Source organism: Cryptotermes secundus, unplaced genomic scaffold (assembly GCF_002891405.2).
Source record: "Cryptotermes secundus unplaced genomic scaffold, Csec_1.0 scaffold960, whole genome shotgun sequence".
NCBI classification, from domain to species: domain Eukaryota; kingdom Metazoa; phylum Arthropoda; class Insecta; order Blattodea; family Kalotermitidae; genus Cryptotermes; species Cryptotermes secundus.
Window position 1 is genome coordinate 229,173 of NW_019727111.1, and position 18,156 is coordinate 247,328.

The 18,156-nt window shown below is 39.6% G+C and overlaps 1 protein-coding gene and 1 long non-coding RNA gene across 5 annotated transcripts in view; one reads left to right on the forward strand and one right to left on the reverse strand.

Annotated features, from left to right (window-relative positions):
• LOC117282311 overlaps positions 1 to 9,217 on the reverse strand; it is a 74,111-nt gene extending 64,894 nt beyond the window's left edge. The window contains exons 1-2 of the long non-coding RNA XR_004513031.1: positions 9,102 to 9,217; positions 8,559 to 8,668 (exon numbers count right to left, since the gene is read on the reverse strand). This is a non-coding gene — a long non-coding RNA (uncharacterized LOC117282311). The remainder of the gene's footprint in view (positions 1 to 8,558; positions 8,669 to 9,101) is intronic.
• Positions 9,218 to 9,321: 104 nt separating this feature from the next.
• LOC111864530 (tRNA N(3)-methylcytidine methyltransferase METTL2) lies at positions 9,322 to 17,252 on the forward strand. 4 transcript variants are annotated; one of them, XM_023851837.2, is made up of 5 exons: positions 9,322 to 9,625; positions 11,134 to 11,682; positions 12,507 to 12,620; positions 13,629 to 13,801; positions 16,526 to 17,252. In XM_023851837.2, the coding sequence occupies exons 1-5, from the start codon at positions 9,525 to 9,527 to the stop codon at positions 16,663 to 16,665; spliced, it is 1,077 nt and encodes a 358-aa protein (XP_023707605.1). In that variant the 5' UTR covers positions 9,322 to 9,524; the 3' UTR covers positions 16,666 to 17,252. The 4 variants fall into 4 exon arrangements, with proteins under 4 accessions (XP_023707605.1, XP_023707604.1, XP_023707606.1 ...); XM_023851836.2 differs by having other exon boundaries at positions 9,533 to 9,800; XM_023851838.1 differs by lacking the exon at positions 9,322 to 9,625 and adding an exon at positions 9,708 to 9,832.
• Positions 17,253 to 18,156: the final 904 nt, after the last annotated feature.

Below are 18,156 nucleotides of genomic sequence, written 5' to 3' on the forward strand. Positions count from 1 at the left end.
CATTCTCCATCAAAAGAGAATGAAGAGACACTGCCATCAGCTGTGAAGGTGATGGGCACAGTCTTCTGGAATGCAGAGGGCTTTATTCTGGCCGAATTCCTGGAACCTGGGCAAACCATCAATGCTGCTCATTATGTCCAGATGCTGCACAAGCTCCATCATGCATTGCGCGATAAACGTCTGGGATGAAACATCATCATCTTGCATGACAAAGCTCACCCCCACTCCGCTCACCTCACATTGGAAGCAATTGCAAAGATGGGGTGGGAAGTTCTTCCACACCCCTCCTATAGCCCTGATCTGGCACCCTCCGACTACTATCTTTTTGGATTTGTGAAGAATCAGCTGCGTAGACAACGTTTTGAGACAAGGGAGGCAATTCAGAAAGCAGTGCATCAGTGTCTTCGGATGGCTGAAACGGAATTTTACAGAAGGGGAATTTTCAAACTCCCAGAACGCTGGGAGAAATATGTACAAAGAAGTGGCGATTATGTGGAAAAATAAAGAAAGGTCTGTAGATTGAGGTGGTGTATTTGGTTTGTCAATAATAAAGCATGTTAATTTACAAAAAACTGTTGCTCATGACTTTCAGTATGACCCTCGTATATATTTTATTATTAAGCATAGCTTCACATAGAGGAAGATGGGCCTAGATGCGCCGCACTTTCCGAGCAATTGCCAGGTTTCTTGCTGAAGTAGGCCTTGACAGCTGACTGCCTTGCCTGAAGGGTTTTCTCCCACAAGTTTTCCTTCTAGCAGGATATCATATCATTTACACACCTCTTCTCACTTTTATGATGTGTTAAAAATTCATGTCACTGTCAGTTACTACATCTGTGGCAATTTGGTTCTTATTCATGAAATCTGTCAATAATCTTACAAATATTCGTCCCATAATTTGATTTTTCCTTTAAGTTTGTTATTTAATGATGCCTTCAGTATTGGGAGTACACAGCTCTGATGATGGGATGCTTAATGAATAGGAAGCTGTTGATGAAATGAGAATTGGCACGGGAAACAAATGTACTCCAAGAAAACTTACCCCAATGCTATTCTCTCTACCACAAACCCCCATAAAGTTAAGGTAAAGGTATCTCTGTAACTGGCCATTGAGGCTCATAGGCTTGTGAGATGTTGAGGCTCCCAAATTTCTAGACAATCGTCTCACAGATGGCAGTGAGGTTGTCAGCCTTAGGCGCCGGCCGCCCTTTACCCCCAGGAATATTCCTGGTACTTATTTCTGTTAGAGGCTGAGTCAACCCCAGGACCATAGTGCGGCTGGAAGGATTAGGTAAATTGAAAAGAAATCCACCTCATTGGGATTCGATCCTGTGACATGACGGCATGTAGCATAGTGCCTCAACCGACTATGCTACCGCATGCAATAAAGAAGTTATAATAAGTCATCAACATACAATATCCCATTAATTTAAGGTTCTCCAGTCTTTCTACCATTCAGTGCTATATAGTCCAGATACTGGCAACACTGTAAAACACACCACACAACAAAGAACCTGCCAATGGCCATTTTCCCAAAACTAGATGAATCCAGGCCAACCCTCACTCCCTGTATCTTCAATGCCTAGTTTAATATTATTATGCCTTAATTTATCAACGCCAAATCCTAGAGAGAAATCCCAGATATGCTTCCAGCACAAATGCTAGACATATCAAGGGTCCTCAAACACTGACTGTGAATCTGTAATGTTTCCAATGTAATTCTATGCTATGCTACACAAATCTCCAACATCTTCAAATCTTCTAGGTGAGTAACTTGGTGGATATCTTACAACTGAGAATTTAACAGACTTCTTCATATATGTCAAAGTCAAAGTTACATTGCGACTGACAGTAAGTCAGTCAGTAAGTCTTGGTGTCGAGACCAGATATTAATTATTACTGTTTGACAGTTACGGTCTTATTTTTGTGGGACGCCCTCTCTGACGAGAGGAAGGGTGTGTTTTTTGCATATGCTGCCGGCCCTTGCCAGCGCGGTCTCTTTTTGGGTCAAAATCCCTTGGGACTCGCGACCACATTTTACTGTCTCAGATTTGAGACTTCCCTTCTCGTCGCCTCCTACGACTCGCAGGGTCATGGTTGAAGTATTCGACCCCACCTCCACATGAGAGTTCATATATGTTTAGCAAAGAAGGAATTTTATATTGTGATAGATTGGGCGGTTTCTAGGAGATGAATACATAAACAATATCACAGCAATGAATGCGCAACAATTGTCACTGCTTAGCAATGCAGACATGCCTGACAGCAATACATGATATCCATTGCTCAGCAGCGATGCGTTTTTTGTGGGTGATCCATGCCGAGCCTATATAGGGAGCAGTGAAGACTGTTCGAGGAGATTTGACAGGAAGACGTCGTTCAAAGCAGCTCAGCAGTTGAGAAACTAGTGACTCCTACGCGGTTCAAGAGAAGATTATAAGAGCAGCAAAGATAACAGACTAACAGACAGAATCCAACAGCAGAGTCCCGGAGGTTATATATGAAGATTAGAATTGAAGTGTGAAGACTTTGCTTTATGTGTTATTGTTCCAGTAATAATTTGGAGAGTTATAATTCTTTGTGGTTACAACTTAAACAATAAAACAGCTGCGTCAAATCCGTTAATTATTTGTCATGGATACCCGGACACGTGACAATACTCTCTACATGAACCAAGGGTTGCTGATGAGAGACTTCCTGTCAGTTCACAGTCACCAGGAAGTTGCCTTGTTGGGGAAACTCTCCTCTATGCTATGCAACATGATGTCACTAGTCTCTATCGCCAACATCAAAATGCCCAAACATTTTGTTTACCATTTGTAAATGGTCAAAGGGTGTATTCCAGTATACAGGACAAAGTATGAACAATATCCATAAGTGGGTTGCATTTTCATGTTTATTTACTGCAAACAGAAATCTATTCTTGAAAAAGCTGGTAATAATTCCTGCATTGCATACAGTCTAGTTTTCTTTGCAGCTCACTAAATGAGTCTGAGGAATGAGGAGAAAAATATGGATATAACAGGACGAAATAGGAGGCTGGGGAAAACTGCTTAATATGAAGCATCATAATGTGTACTCTCCTTTTCATAATTTTGGAGATGATGCTTTATTCCCAGGAGCAGCAAGAGAGTTCTTCTTCTACATAGCATTCAGACCAACTCAGAAATCAACCAGCCTTCTATACAATGGGTACCAGTGGGTGATGGTGATGGTGGTGATTGCTGTTGTTGTTGTTACCATAAGTGCTTTGTAGAATATAATGCAGCCTAAATAATAAAAATCTGTCACTTGTATGGGTAATTTATTTACTATCTAATGAAAATGTTGCCCTCACGGTTTATTTTTATTAAATGCCAGTATTTTTGTTGTTGTTGTGAGGTAGAACATTTCATACTGCATTCAATAATAATATAGCATGCCCCTTGGGTTATAGAAGGGATGTATTCTTGAAAATATGTCCACATCATCAGATTCAACAGCACTAACCCTATTTTACCAGTGATTCATATGTTACAAGCAGATATGTGTTCTTTAGGAAAGTTTCTCAGTTCACAGTTGCAATAAATCGCGTTTTTTTACATATCAGAAATAACAGCAGATAAACATGTTTTTTATTTAAATTTAAGTGTCCTTGAATTTTATGGCCTCTTTCCATCATGAGTATGATTATGAAAGGTGATATGTAAAGGAAAACTGAGCGGCCATGGCTTACTTTAAGGCAGTCCGTAAGGGTGACAACCTCACCTCCATCTGTGAGCTGACTATTATATAGAATATGTGGGAGCCTCGACATCTCACAACCCTATGGGCCTCCACGACCTGTTACAGGGATAGCTTTACTTTTTTTCCTGCCATGTAGCATTTGTGCCAAGAGATGTAAACCAATATTTGATATTACTGAGCCAAAAATAATGTATAAATTTTTTGCTATGTTGCATGAATGCGTGAGAACAGCATTTTGATGGGTAACTGCTTCTACATATTAACCCATATTCCTTTTGAATTTCTTGCAGCAGTGGAATCAAGCACACTACAACACATGTTCCACAATGACACAATCACCAATTGCAATGTTTTCATAATTAATGTAGATTAGGTGGCGCTCGTGTCATATTTATGTATGAGATATGATGAAACAGGTGATACAAGTAAAATCAACTGCAGCAGTTACTGAGAAATATTTTTATATTCTTTGTGCAAAATTAATCCAGCATTATTCTCTCAAGACTAATCCCTTCTATATAAAAAATTATTGGGGGATCATCAGTGTGGATTTCAACACAACAGATCAACTACTGATCTGCATTATCAGACAATGGAAACAAATGGGAATACAATGGAACAATACACTGATTATATATACTTGGTCGTTGACTTACAACCGACTTCTGTTCTGACACATGTTGTAAGTCGACTGGTCGTATGTTGGCCATATATTTATTAACAGTATTTTTTAACCTTTCTAATCTTTTTATCATCTTTATAATTTATTTTTAAAAACTTTTACATTTTAATCATCTTTTATTTTTAATTTTTTTGTGGTTGTAAGTGCAGCCGGTTGTAAGTCAACTCCATGACTCAAAGAGGGAAAAATAATGAACAACATTCTCACTGAATTTTGTATACCCATTAAATTGGCTGAGGCAGTTAAAATGATTTCTGATGACATGTACAATATTGTTCAAAACAAAGTGATATTTTTAAACAAGAACCCAATGCTAGAAATGTTAGCACGGTCATACATTAGAGGGCTTAGGCAATTTGGAAAAGTAACAAGACAGCATTACATGGCATACAGCATGGGGAACCATGAATTTGGTATGCTTTTTGCTAAGATCTCAAAATATTTTGCTAGGACTATGACCCCTATACTTGCCACATTTGTCACCATACGATTTTATCCTATGTGGCTACACTGAACACAATGCCTATAGCAATAACTCTCACAATCTGGATGAACTGAAAATCAACGACATCACTGTTGACATTTCGCCCATGACACTGCAGGCAGTGTCTAGGAACATACGGGATCATGCTCAGTTAAGTACGCAAAATAATTAGTGAACACTTTCAAAACTTTTTGTAAAAAAGATGCGCAGTAAACATCTTACTCTGAATAGATCTCACTTAAAAAATCACTGTACTGTGCATACAAGTTTTACCAAAATGGTTCTAGACCTCTGATACATGACATTACCTTGCATTCCTAACACTGGATTCTCATCTAAAAAATCACCCTTCATACATAAACAATTAGGATGCAATGTCATGCCGTTTGGTAGACAGGCATGTGTCCTGGATGAACTTGCTGTCTTCATCTGTGTGGCAGAGAAGCCATTTGTGACTATTCTGACTGTCCTAAGATGAGTGTCACTTATAACCAATCTGATGGGTTGGGATAATGAAGGTTTGAAGATGCTTGGATACTCTACCAGGGCTGTTCTGTGAGTGCCATGTGGTCGAATATCTGAAGAGCTCACTAAGGGTCAGCACATATAATTCTACTGAGCAGAAGCAGAGAAAGCTATATTAAGGTGGACAGCATTAGATGAGTTGATTGCTGAGACAAGAAAAATTTCTGTCCAGTTGAAATAAACACCTCCCTCAGCCTAGTTCATGTTATCTATGTGTTCACATTGATACACAATCATTTGACTACTGTATTCCCATGTTAAACTGCCACACTCAGCAATATCAAACCCTGCAGTGTGCTCACTCAGTCAGCAAAGTCTGACAAACACTATACTCAGTTGTTTTTCCCATGTGTTCAGTTTTCAATGGTGATTCTATTTTATACCTGGCTACTTCATGTCAGATTATCAGGTGAGGCAGATCTGATGGCTGTCAGATCCAGAATGTTTTGGACAAGGCTGCCAAGAAATGAATGTTCTACTGAAAAGAATGCTCACTGAACGAAAGATGCCTACTGATTCTCCTTGTGCTCTTTCAGAACGCCATCAGCCCTGTGAGCTACCTTCCCTTCCTATCATTAACATTCTGTAGTGTAGATGAAGGCATCAAGTTCCTTCAAAACGTTCACATTCACCTTCCAAACTACACACTGTTACATCCCAGAAGACAGTTATCTTCACAGTTACCACCACAAGAATCCAAAATCTCACAAATGTGCTTTCCTTTCATTATGGTCTGACAAGAGTTATACTCAGAAGGGGAGCAAACACAGAGACCTGGATCTCCCTCCACATCTCATTATCCATGCCAACCAACTAACTCCATTGGGCTGAGCCCTTCTTGAGAAGCTGCCAGTTGCGCGGCTACTCAACAATTTCCCAACATTTTATGGAACCCGAAGGTACATTACTGTGTTCACAAGAGCCCTCCACTGGTCCCTATCCTGAATCATATCAATCCAGTCCACACCGGCCTATCTTATCTCTCCGAGATCCATCTTAATATTATTGTCCCACCTATGTGTATTCCTAGTGGTTTCTTTCCTTCTTACTTTCCCACCAATATCCTGTATGTCCTCTTCTCTTCTCTCTATCCTTTTCTCCCACATACTGCTGTATGCCCTGCCCATCTCATCTTCCTTGACTTGATCATTATAATTATACTTGGCAAGGAGTACAAGTTATGAAGCTCCTCATTATGCAGTTTTCTCCAAACTCCTGTCACTTCATTCTCCTTTGGTCCAAATATTCTCCTCAACACCTTGTTCTCACACACCCTCAGCCTCTGTTTCTCCAGACACTAAGTTGCATACGCATACAAAATCACAGACAAAATTATAGTTTTGTGTACCATCCAGTCAATATGTTCCTCACAATTCCATTTCATCATTCCTAATGACCCAGACAGGGTTCCTCCTCCTTCACCCTTGCCACAGTTCTATGCCCTGCCGAGCACCTGGGTGCATTCTTGCTGTACTCACTTCAGCCCTGTAGATGGAGAGAATAAGTTCCTCCAAAATGCTGTCACAATGTCATTACCTAACAACCACGGTCTGAATGCTCACCACCATAAACAAATCTGAAATGCTGCGTGAAACTCGAAAATCTTGTACAGGATTTGTCTGAGATGATGAAAGTGGACTTTGGTGATGAGGTTATGTTACAAATACAATGGTTCACTTCACAGGTGTAAAGAAGACCAAAATGTTTTGTAACCAAAACGAATATGAAAACAAAAAATACTGAAGTGAGTGAGTGAGTGAGTGACAAATTAATGATGAAACATTATAACACTCCAAAGGAAACAGGACAATGTTACTTAGTGAACAACCTAAACTTGAAGGATCATACAAAAGAAATTCTGAAAAGCTAAGTCATGATGGAAAGGTGAGATGGTCAGGAAATTTATTCCAATTTTCATTGCAGAGATGTCATCAAGCGTGATGTCACTGGTGATGAAACTTGGATTTTCAAATACAAACCAGAAACCAAGAACTGCCAATAGAAATCTTTCACCTTGCCAAGGTCTAAAGTGCAGATGTTCATTGGTTCCATTTATATTTTGTTTTCCTTGCCTTCTCAATCATTATTTCAATGAACTGTTTATTTAATTAAGAAATTCATTCTTCAGGGTCAGACTGATGCAGTTTATAAGAGAAACTTTCCAAACTGCTGGATAATTCACCATGACAGTGCACCAGAACACAACATTTTATAAATAACAAGTGTCTAACCATATTTCACGTCACCCAGCTTAATCAGACCCCCTGATCTCCTGACTTCACTCCTGCTGACTTGATCCTAGATTCCAAGTGCAACAATGGCTCCAGTGAAGATGTTACACAAACACATCAGTGGCACTCAATTGGATTTTAAAAGCAGGCTTGAATTTGTGCTATGACATCACTACTCATATAATTGTACAGGTTCAGGCACAAATTATTTGATGAACTTAGGATTAATGTGGAAACTTTAGGATTATACCTTACATACTGGTGATGAATATGAAATCAAGGGATAGGAATCAGAACCAGTGTACAGAATGATAATAGTATAGGGTGCATTACATGAGGAATATGGTCCTCCCAAACAAGTTGGCAAAAGTAACCCAAATTAAATTTCGTTCTTTTCTTTAATTCTATTTATATTATAGAATAAATGACTTTTGTACATATGTGTCACATAAACCTCACAGTTGAGTACTCACTATTATTAAAAAAACATATAAACACAATGTGTAACAACATCAGATTTTTCACATATTTCTTCTAATTTATGATTACAAATAGAGCAGATGTGCTGAGGTCATTTAATGCTGTATCACTAACCAAAAATCTGGCCTTTACAATACAATTTACTGCTCACAGAATTAGTTACCAGTTCCCATAGGTATATGGAAGTATCACATTCTCACAGAATGCACTTTCTCAAATCCCAAACCTCAAAATCTTCCAGCCTAATACTCCAAAACTCAACCGCTAATTTATAGTCATTGACAGTACCATTACATACACTACACTTCTAAGAAATTATGAAAGATTCAATACTCTATATGTGATGGCTCCTCAATAAGGAACACTATCATATAGTCATGCTCCATACACATCAAGTATCTTTCACTTTAATAATATTAGACAAACTTACATTGAATGTCGACTGTAACTATTTCCAATCTGGAAGAAAACAGAAGACCTAGAGATAACCAGGAAGATGATGCATGCCGCCCAGCTTTCTTAGGAAAGGGAAGCAGCAATCTGCAAGGGAATATTATTATCCTTCATATGTAACAAGTATAAACTAAGTTCAAAACAGATAAACCTCACACTTAAAGCTCTGAACCGTTTACAAAATCTGTTCGCAATTGCATTTGTAAAATATTACAATTTTGGCAAAGAAACGACCTCACACTTACCATTTCAAAAAACTGACTACATACACCACAATAAAACCAAAAGGCACTAATCAGTCTTTTGGCGCGAATGAATACATCCAAATTTTGTTAAGAGTAACAGACGATGAACAGTAATTAAAAACACACCCTACGACTTGACTGACAACCGGCTGCTCTGTGTGGTCAGTACTTATTGACAAGCATTAAAAATATTGACAGAATATGACAGTTTTCGAAAATCTGATCTACAAGCTTCTGGTCAATACCTACTTAAAACATACGTGCCAAATAATTACCTTTCGCATATGCTACATTATATATCAGTCTAGAAGGCCCTTTGATTCGGAAATCCAACCTTTGCTTACTTTTTAAAGGGAAAAGTATAGTGGGCGTGGATTTATATGCATCGTTCTGCTCGCACCATCTTACGACAAAACGTGCGGATCGCCTATGTCGACAGTGACACAATGCTTTGAACGCCCTTAATAGATGGCAGTAAATTACATTCTGCAAGTTTCTGTGCTCGTCAGGGTATACAACGTTATCAATACGAAGGAAATACGCTTGCAAGAACTCTGGTTAAAATTGAATTAGAGCAAGAAAAGTTTGCTGAAGTAAATCTTATAAGAACAAAAGTTGTAAAAAATATTCTGTCTTCAGCACTAAAGTTCTATAAGAAAAATTAATTTAATTTATGCTAATACGCTGGTACTGTAACAATGGCGGCTTCTGGCGAACAATTAAGTGGAGTCGATACGAGACCACAATTTGGGACTCGATTCCTTAAAGACGGTGACAATGTATTCCAGCATAATGCCTGGTAGGATATAGCAGCAATTCAATATGTACCTTTATAAAATAATACGATGCACCAGTAACTCTGCGTTGTGGGCTACAAGTTTCACTGCGAAGTGCCATACGCGATTTAGAAAGAAGCCTCAACATGGGTCAAGATATCTGACAAATCCTGAAAATGTGTTTGAGTTTAATGCTTGGTATGTTGGGATCACGCAATATCATGAGCTAGGTATGATGAAAATGTGAATTAAAATAATACTGATTCCCCAGACGAAACTAGTTAACATATAAATTATGGTATAATTTCGCCCGCGTATATGATGTCAATAAGGAGTGAATCCCCCTAGCAAAGAAACATAATAATGTATGGTAGGTAGTTGAAGCGTGTTCCGGTTGTGTTAAGGTGGGGACGGATATGCAACTCATGTGATTATACGTATGGAAGAATGTGTTTCGACTTGGGACGTGTGGCATTGAGTTCATGTGAGGTTAAGTATTACTCGCCTAGATGTTTTTCATTGCTTGGTGTTCACTGTTGTTCACTGTTTGTTTTTAATTGATAAAAATTTTAAGCTTTGATATGCCTTTTGTTTTCCTCCTAATCAACCTGCCCTAATATATTTTATCACGTACACCCAGTTATCCTTCTAACAAAACTGAAGGCCTTGCTAATCACCACACTTACTTTCCCTCATCATGAGGGAAACCACTGAAATAGGCCCACAACTTGAACCATGAAAATGGATATGAACTGGGCAGTTTCGCCTCATTTCTACTGTGTGTTCTACATATCAATCCACTTTCTCCTTCTGCCTCACATTCACCCTGAAGGTGTGACTTCAGTGTATGCAGAAACAGCACAGCTTGAATATTTGACACAGTTGAAATTAATTGAACATAAATGAGCTGAAAGATACTAAACAATTCAGAATTGGAAAGGTGGTGTGGTGTAACAGTAGTGTGCAGGGAAGAGGGTCACAGTGTAATTGGAAGCGTGTGCACGTGCAGGAGTACCCAGTCCCACCCAGATTACCTCCAGGCTGAGCAGTCAGGACCTGCAATTCTAATTAGCACAATGAATAAAATATTTTAGGTCAAGGAAGGGGCAGGATTATATGCAGTTTTTTCTAACTACCTGATCAGCAGCATGTTAATCAGTTGGGCTAGCGGTAGGATGATTAATTGACCTCTGTATTGTAAACTGTTTGCTGCCCTTGTAAATATGAATGAGTTCTAACTTTGACTGGAATTATGTGTGTGGTGAGGTTACTTCTTGTGAACAACCATCTACACTTATTAGTGAGGGTCTGCAGTGAAAGTTAACAAGCAAAGGTAATTTGGTTCCTGTCAGTTTACTTACAAATTCTGTTACATTTCATTAGCATTCATGCATTGGCTCGTCATCCATCTCCAGCACCATCTAAAATAAAATTCCTAATGAAATTTGACACAAATTGTCATGTAAGCATAGATGCCTTTTCAGAAGAACAAGCCCTGAGTTCTGACTTTGTATTTTTTTCATTTATTTAGGGATAATGTTAAATGGGACACCTGTCAGGAAGAACTGGCAAAATGCAAGGTGACAGAGAATTCCTCAGTTTTTGCCAGCCAGGATGACCAAGAGATGTATGAAGGATGTGCGAATAAATATTGGGATGCTTTTTATGGTATCCATCAAAACAGATTCTTTAAAGACAGGCACTGGCTCTTCACAGAGTTCCCAGAATTAGCTCCTGACAACAAATGTGTCGATGCTCAAAAGGAGCAAAAGAGTGAACAGGCTGACGAAGTGTTGCGTTCCTTTGCTGGTGAACCCACTGTTGAGCAGGACAGCAAAGTGCTCATTTGTGAAAATACAGAAGATGAAGTCAAACACTGTTCAGAAGGTTTGGCAAACATGCTAGAAAGAAACACTGAAAGGAAAGGAACCACGATACTTGAAATAGGTTGTGGTGTTGGCAATACTGTTTTTCCAATACTTCGGTATAATGTAAACCCACACTTGTTCGTGTTCTGCTGTGATTTCTCATCCACAGCCATACAGATACTGCAAGATAATCCTGAGTATAATCCAAAAAGGTAAAGCTATTTCATGAAATTTTTAAAACTGTCATTGAGTCTGCTTTCTTATCCTGAATATTTAACTTCAGAGTAAGGGAAAGCAAGAAATGTATGTCAGATGTATTCCAGAAGTGGACATTATTAGTGTCACAGCTAAAAGGATGTGTAAAAACACTCATATACTGATGGAGATGTGTGGGATGATGTGGCAGCAGAGCTCCATACATTCAAGACTCCCCCCCCCCAGCTTCTTTGTTACTTTTACCCCTAGGAAAAGAGTCCCAGTGTCCACTTGATAAGAACCTCATTATTCTGGATGTGGTGATATATTTTTGCTTCTGTTGGGAATACAGCCATCAGTTTAGTTCAGTTCAGTTGTCTGGTCCATAGTACCATTGTGGACTGGCTTAACCTAAAAAAAATAGACTTACATGTAAAACAGCATTTACTAAGGTGCAATTTTTATGGCTCTGCCTTCTGATAGCTTCCTAGTTGGGAGACGAATAGGAAGAGCAGGCAGAGGAAACATACCCATATTACTGTGATGTTCTGGATGTGATGCAATGAAGTCTGGTACAACCTCACCAACACTGGAGGAAGACATTGCCTCCATCTTCAGGTCTAAGTTAAATGTTCCTCTGAGGCACCAGTAACCTCTTACCAGACTACATGGCATCAGATCTCACACCATTCACACACCACTGATAGAAACTGATGGGCTGATAAGCCAAATTACGTTGGTGAGTGAGCTGGCAGTGATGGAAAAGTTTTGTATTTTCTGTTCCTGTTTCATATAAACTAAATGAATGTTAATGAAATAACTGGCTCACTGTTTGTGACAGGTGTCAAGCATTTGTATGTGATGTGACAGCTGAAGATTGGCAGCCTCCATTCCTACCAAATAGTCTGGATATCGCTGTAATGATATTTGTTCTTTCGGCAATTCATCCAGACAGGTAAAGGTAAAATGTAAAGTTGTCCGTGTGCTTAACAAATTAAACACTATGCCATGAAGGCATATGGGGTAGTGGATATAGATCCACATTTTCTTGACTTCGGCACTAGCTGGACGTGAGCGGTCAGCTTCACGCTCTGGCTGCATTACTTCTGGGGAAAGAGCCCCTGGTACCCATTGACTAGGAGGTGGGGTGGATCCCAGAGCTGGTCTGGATGACGTGGAGCAGAGAAATTCTTGACCTTACTGGGACTTGAACTCCTGCCCCTCAGTCATCTAGCCCATAACTAGTCGCTATACCGACTACACTATTCTGGCTCACCATCCAGAGATAATCTGTTTAAATATCCAGCAATTTGTCAGATGTGAGCCAGATACAGAAAGTCAAGATTTGTAAGCACATGGGTCCATTCAGTGAAGTCTTCTCAGACAATCAGTCATGTGAAGATGGAGTTTATAACATATGGTGTTTGAGAGAGACTGTCTGTCAGCCTGCAGGTATTGATGTTATGAGTGACACACTTTCTGTCAGTGTGAACCTGCTGAGGGAGGTGGGTTGTGACATCCTGCCCCAGCACAGACAACTAAGAGCATTCTTTGTTGGTATAAACGTAACATGTGGCTGCAGCACACATGACATCAACACCTGATGGTGAAGACAGAGACAGCCTCTGCAATGGCCAGTCACCCTAGAAGACTACATCTAATATGGTTATTTTAGATGGTTATTCTAAAGCAATATGATTATTGTTCCATATATCCTAAGATTTCCATATTAATTTTGTAATTACTAGATGCCTGTTCAGAGTTTGTATTCATTAGTGTATAACATATTTTGTCTTTAGAAATATAATTGAACACAGAAGAACTTCAGTACTGAAATTAAAGAAACTTTTGATTTATTTTTATGAGTGTTCATTGTATCGATTCTGAAGATGCAGAGTGGAAGACAGAAGTGCTTGCATATATCAGTGTGTATCATATATGTATCTTCCTTTCGTTCTTACAGGATGGCTCATGTAGTGACACAGGTTTATAAATATCTACGCCCAGGTGGGCTGCTGGTTTTCCGTGATTATGGTCGCTATGATATGGCACAGCTGCGTTTCAAGAAGGGACACTGCCTATCTGACAATTTCTATGTAAGAGGTGATGGAACTAGAGTCTACTTTTTCACCCAAGGTAAATACTAGTACATAATAAATAAGAAGTTATGGGAAGAACTAATCACCTACTTTCCTTTGATATGACACAGACTGCATACAAAATTAAAAAATGATGGACACATGAACAGGCAATAAGATGATCTCATAAGCCTCAAAAGAAGGAAAAATTGTCTCCTCTGTGACCAGCCAAGCAGGGCCCTCAAGTTAAAGATGATGTGATAATTTGCTGCCTGGCCAAAGCAATCACATAACTCAGGGGATGGTGACAAATAAGTGGAGCAATGGTGGATTGGTGTTCAGCAGGGAGAAACTAAAGAAGCAGCAATAACCTGCTCTAGTGTTCCTTCATCCACCACATGTCCCACAATACGTCACGTGTGGATTGAACTTGAGGCTGTGCATTGGGAAGCCAGCGCATGACTGTTCTTTATATTTTAAAACTCCTTTAAACATTTTGTTCCAACAGAGGAAAAGAGATTATGTGCCATTATATCCCAGATACATTGCTGTTCTAAGACCCATAGTTACCTATGCTGCCACTGTAAGGTGGCCCAGAGTTACTCAAAACAAGCCAGGCAGAACAGGCAGGACAGCCTGCTTGGGAATTACAGGAGCAATGAGCACAGCTCCAACAGCTGCAATGGAAGCCCTTCTTGGAACCCCCCCCCATACACCTGCAGGTGGAAGCAGAGGCCAAGGCAGGAAATTACAGACTACATTGTAATGATCAATGGAGACCTAAATCCGAAGGTTTTGGACATGCATACATGACTCAGGACATGAGAAATAACCTATCCTACAGATGGGGGTCTGACAAAATGATAAACCCTTCATGATCACATTCCCTGAGAGAACTGAATGGAAAGAGGGATTTCAGCCCGACAGAAAGGGGGTATTAATCTAGTCACAGATGGCTCCAACACAAATAAAGGCACTGGAGCTGGGGTGTATTGCCATGGTACAAGGCAAAAGATTAGTTTTAGCCTTGGGCAGTATACAACAGTATTGCAGGCAGAAGTGTTCGCCATCAAGGCATGAGCAGTTGAGAATTTAGATAGAAACTATAAAAACAGAAACATCTAAATTCTATCAGACAGCGAAACTGCAATTAAAGCACTTGGTAAACACCAGATCACTTCAAAATTGGTCTGAGACTGCCACCAGTCCCTCATATAACTGGCCAAACATAATAGAGTTCAGCTGACATGGGTGCCAGGTCATTGAGGGTACTGTTGATAATGAAATGGCAGATCAGCTGACAAGAACAGGATCTGAACAGCTGTTCACAGGACCTGAACTAGCTTGTGGCATGTCAATTGGGGTTGCCAAGAAAACAGTCGGACTGGATAAACAAATCCCAAAAAGCATTGGGAATCCACAACTGGACTCAGACAGGCAACAGGACTTATACCCTCTGCCAGAAGAACAAAGTATCTGTTGAAATTAAACAGATACCAATTAAGATGGGTGGCAGGACTATTCACTGGACACTGTCACCTAAAAGGACACTTTTTCAAACTGGGATTGACAGATGACCCCTACTTGCAACAGGTGCCTAGAAGAAGATGAATCAGCCAGCCACTCTTATCCTATGTGACTGTGAGGCTATAGCTTATTTAAGATTTCATCACCTGGGTCAGTTCTTTTTGGAACCAAGTGACTACTGTGTAACCCCATAAACAAAGCCCTCCATTTCATTCAAAGTGTAGGATACATAAAGGGTTAATCAAAATGGGAAGCACAATAAATCATTGAAGGTTGCAGTGCAAGGCCCGGATTATTATGGCCCACCCCTCATACATTCATTCATTCATTATATCCCCAAAGAAAACTCAGTTTTACACATAATAACATTTAACTGTTTTTTATATCTTTGGTTAGCTGATACTGTATATGCTCCAGATTTTCTGGGTACAAAATGGGAGTTTCCTGCCTGTGCTACATTCTATAGACATTGGAGAGCAAAAGACACACTGAAATCCTACAGCTGACTTGAAATGCTCAATGGTTTTCAAGCATGCACTTGATTGGATACTTCCAAATTTGGTGTCTATTGAAACTATAAAAATGGGCAAGAATCTGAATTTCTGGGATCTGCCAAATAGAAAATAAGATTGGAAAGGGTGTATTCCATATGTATTGCACAAAATAGTCAGTAATGTTCTTTGAAGATCATTAAGCTTATTTAAAAATTGGAAGAGTGAAATGAAAATTAGCGGGTCTTCCATAGCAAATTTCAGCAAAATCGGTGAGTTTATGGGATAGGAGGAAGAGTCCAGTTATGGTGTTATGTAAACTAGGCTTTATTATGGATTTATGTGGCTGAAAATTAGTATTGGCAACAATTTTTAGTAGAAGTCCCCCTTATAAAAATTCAGCAGGATCTGTGAAATGATTTCTGGGATATGTGGAAAAGTCCATTTATGGCCTTATGTAACTAACTCCTTGAGAAGTGGACAATTGTGGCCTAATGTAAACTAGGCTTTATTAGGAATATGTAGGCCTGGAAATGAGAAGTGCACCACAAACCACCTGAGCAGTGGCTTGGCGCAGCATCTTAGTATATATGTGGCTGTCATTCTAGAACATTTCAAGTTGTTGAGATTGACAAAGATAATTTTTGTGGTGGAAAAATGTTGCAAGTATACAGAAATTGTCGTCTTGGTAGATTTCATGGTTCAAACCCAATTACGATGTCAGTAAACTGGTAGCTGAGTTACGTTACATACAAATGTTTCAGCTGAGGTGAAGAGCCTGTTTGAAGAAGCTGGCTTTGAAGAGGTGCAAAATCTTGTGGATCGTCGCCTGCAAGTGAATCGAGGGAAACTCCTAACAATGTATCGCGTCTGGATACAGGCTAAATACAGAAAACCATTCTGAGTGTAGTAGTTTCTGTAACGTGAATGTGAAAGGTCCATCCCTGGATCCATTTCAGACCCAACTCAGCAGGAATGTCACAGTTCATTTCCCTATTTGTTTTTCTTCTTGTGACATCTTACTTTTGTTCTGCTTTATTTTCTTCTCTACCCTTCTTATTCTCATTTTCTTGTCCTGCTTCATTGTTTTCGTCTTTTTTCTCTTTTGCTTCCCTTGATACCTTTTCTTATTCTCATTTTCATCTTGTCCTACTTCATTTTTCTCCATTATTTTCCTTCTTTTTTAATTCCTTGCTGTCACAGTTGTGTGTTCTGGGTCTGAAAAGGATATGGAGACTGCAGAGTGCCAGACATCGTACACGTCATTGCTTATCTTGACTGGGCTGACCTTCCCAGCATTTTTATCCCTCTAGCACACTGTATGAGAACTCTGTGGAAGTGAATATGTAGCAGGGCAGTTCATCCGTTCACAGCAGCATACAGTGCTGACAGTATGCAGGTGACTTGTTGAACACTTACATTATATATCATTGTAACCATGATGGAGTTTTAATGTATATAGAGTGAATAAAACGTTCTTTCAGAAATCAATTCAGAATTGTTACTCATTTTATTTTGTTCCTCTGATCTGAATTCCACAAATGTATGTATTCTGTACTGAGAAAGTAGCAAGGCCATTTGTGGAGGGATGAGCACGACACATGGTGGGTCTGAGGTTCTCACAACAGTGACTGGGTGGTAACACCATGTCGTTCGTGAAAAGCCTGACATCCCAGCAGAAATTCTGGAATTTTTCCAAACTACACAGTGTTACAACGCAGAAGACCATAGCCACTGACCATGAAACATATTTCATCTATCTGCAAACTGAACTTTATGCCAGTTTCAAAAGTAGATCTAAAAAAAAAAGATTTTACACATATAGACGGAGCCAGGATAGTGCAATCGGTATAGCGACCGACTATGGGCTGGATGACGGGTCAGAATTCGAGTCCAGGTAGGATCAAGAATTTTCTCTTCTCCACATCTAGACCAGTTGTGGGGCCATCCAGCCTCCTATTCAATGGGTACTGCGGGCTCCTTCCCTGGGGTAAAGCGGCAGGGGCATGAAGCTGATCACTCATCTCCAACTAGTGCCAAGGTCAAGAAAATGTGGATCTATACATCCACTCCCCCATTTGCCTTCATGGCGTAGTGCTTAATTAGTTAAAACACAGGGCAACTTTATCTTACCTTTATGCTTATACACTTGAAAATGTGTAGTTAAGTCATCAGACTGGTTACACATTTTGTTTACTACTGTCTATGGAATGCATCTGGGTGTACATCAATTTCTGTGTTGTAAAGGATGTGAAGAGGAGAATAAGAAAATGGCTTACCAGATATTTTTGAACAGGGATAACCAACATTTTCTGGGTGATGGGAAACTAGAAGCTTTAAGATTATAGGTTTCTGGAGTGTGATACCATGCAGCATGGTAGACACAATTCTTGTT

What these genes read in the sequence shown, in the direction of transcription:
- LOC111864530 (XM_023851836.2), top strand. Translation starts at nt 9,649, where the DNA reads ATGTACCTTTATAAAATAATACGATGCACCAGTAACTCTGCGTTGTGG. An exon ending in GTGTTTGAGTTTAATGCTTG is followed by an intron (nt 9,801 to 11,133) that starts GTATGTTGGGAT and finishes TCATTTATTTAG; the next exon opens with GGATAATGTTAAATGGGACA. An exon ending in CCTGAGTATAATCCAAAAAG is followed by an intron (nt 11,683 to 12,506) that starts GTAAAGCTATTT and finishes TGTTTGTGACAG; the next exon opens with GTGTCAAGCATTTGTATGTG.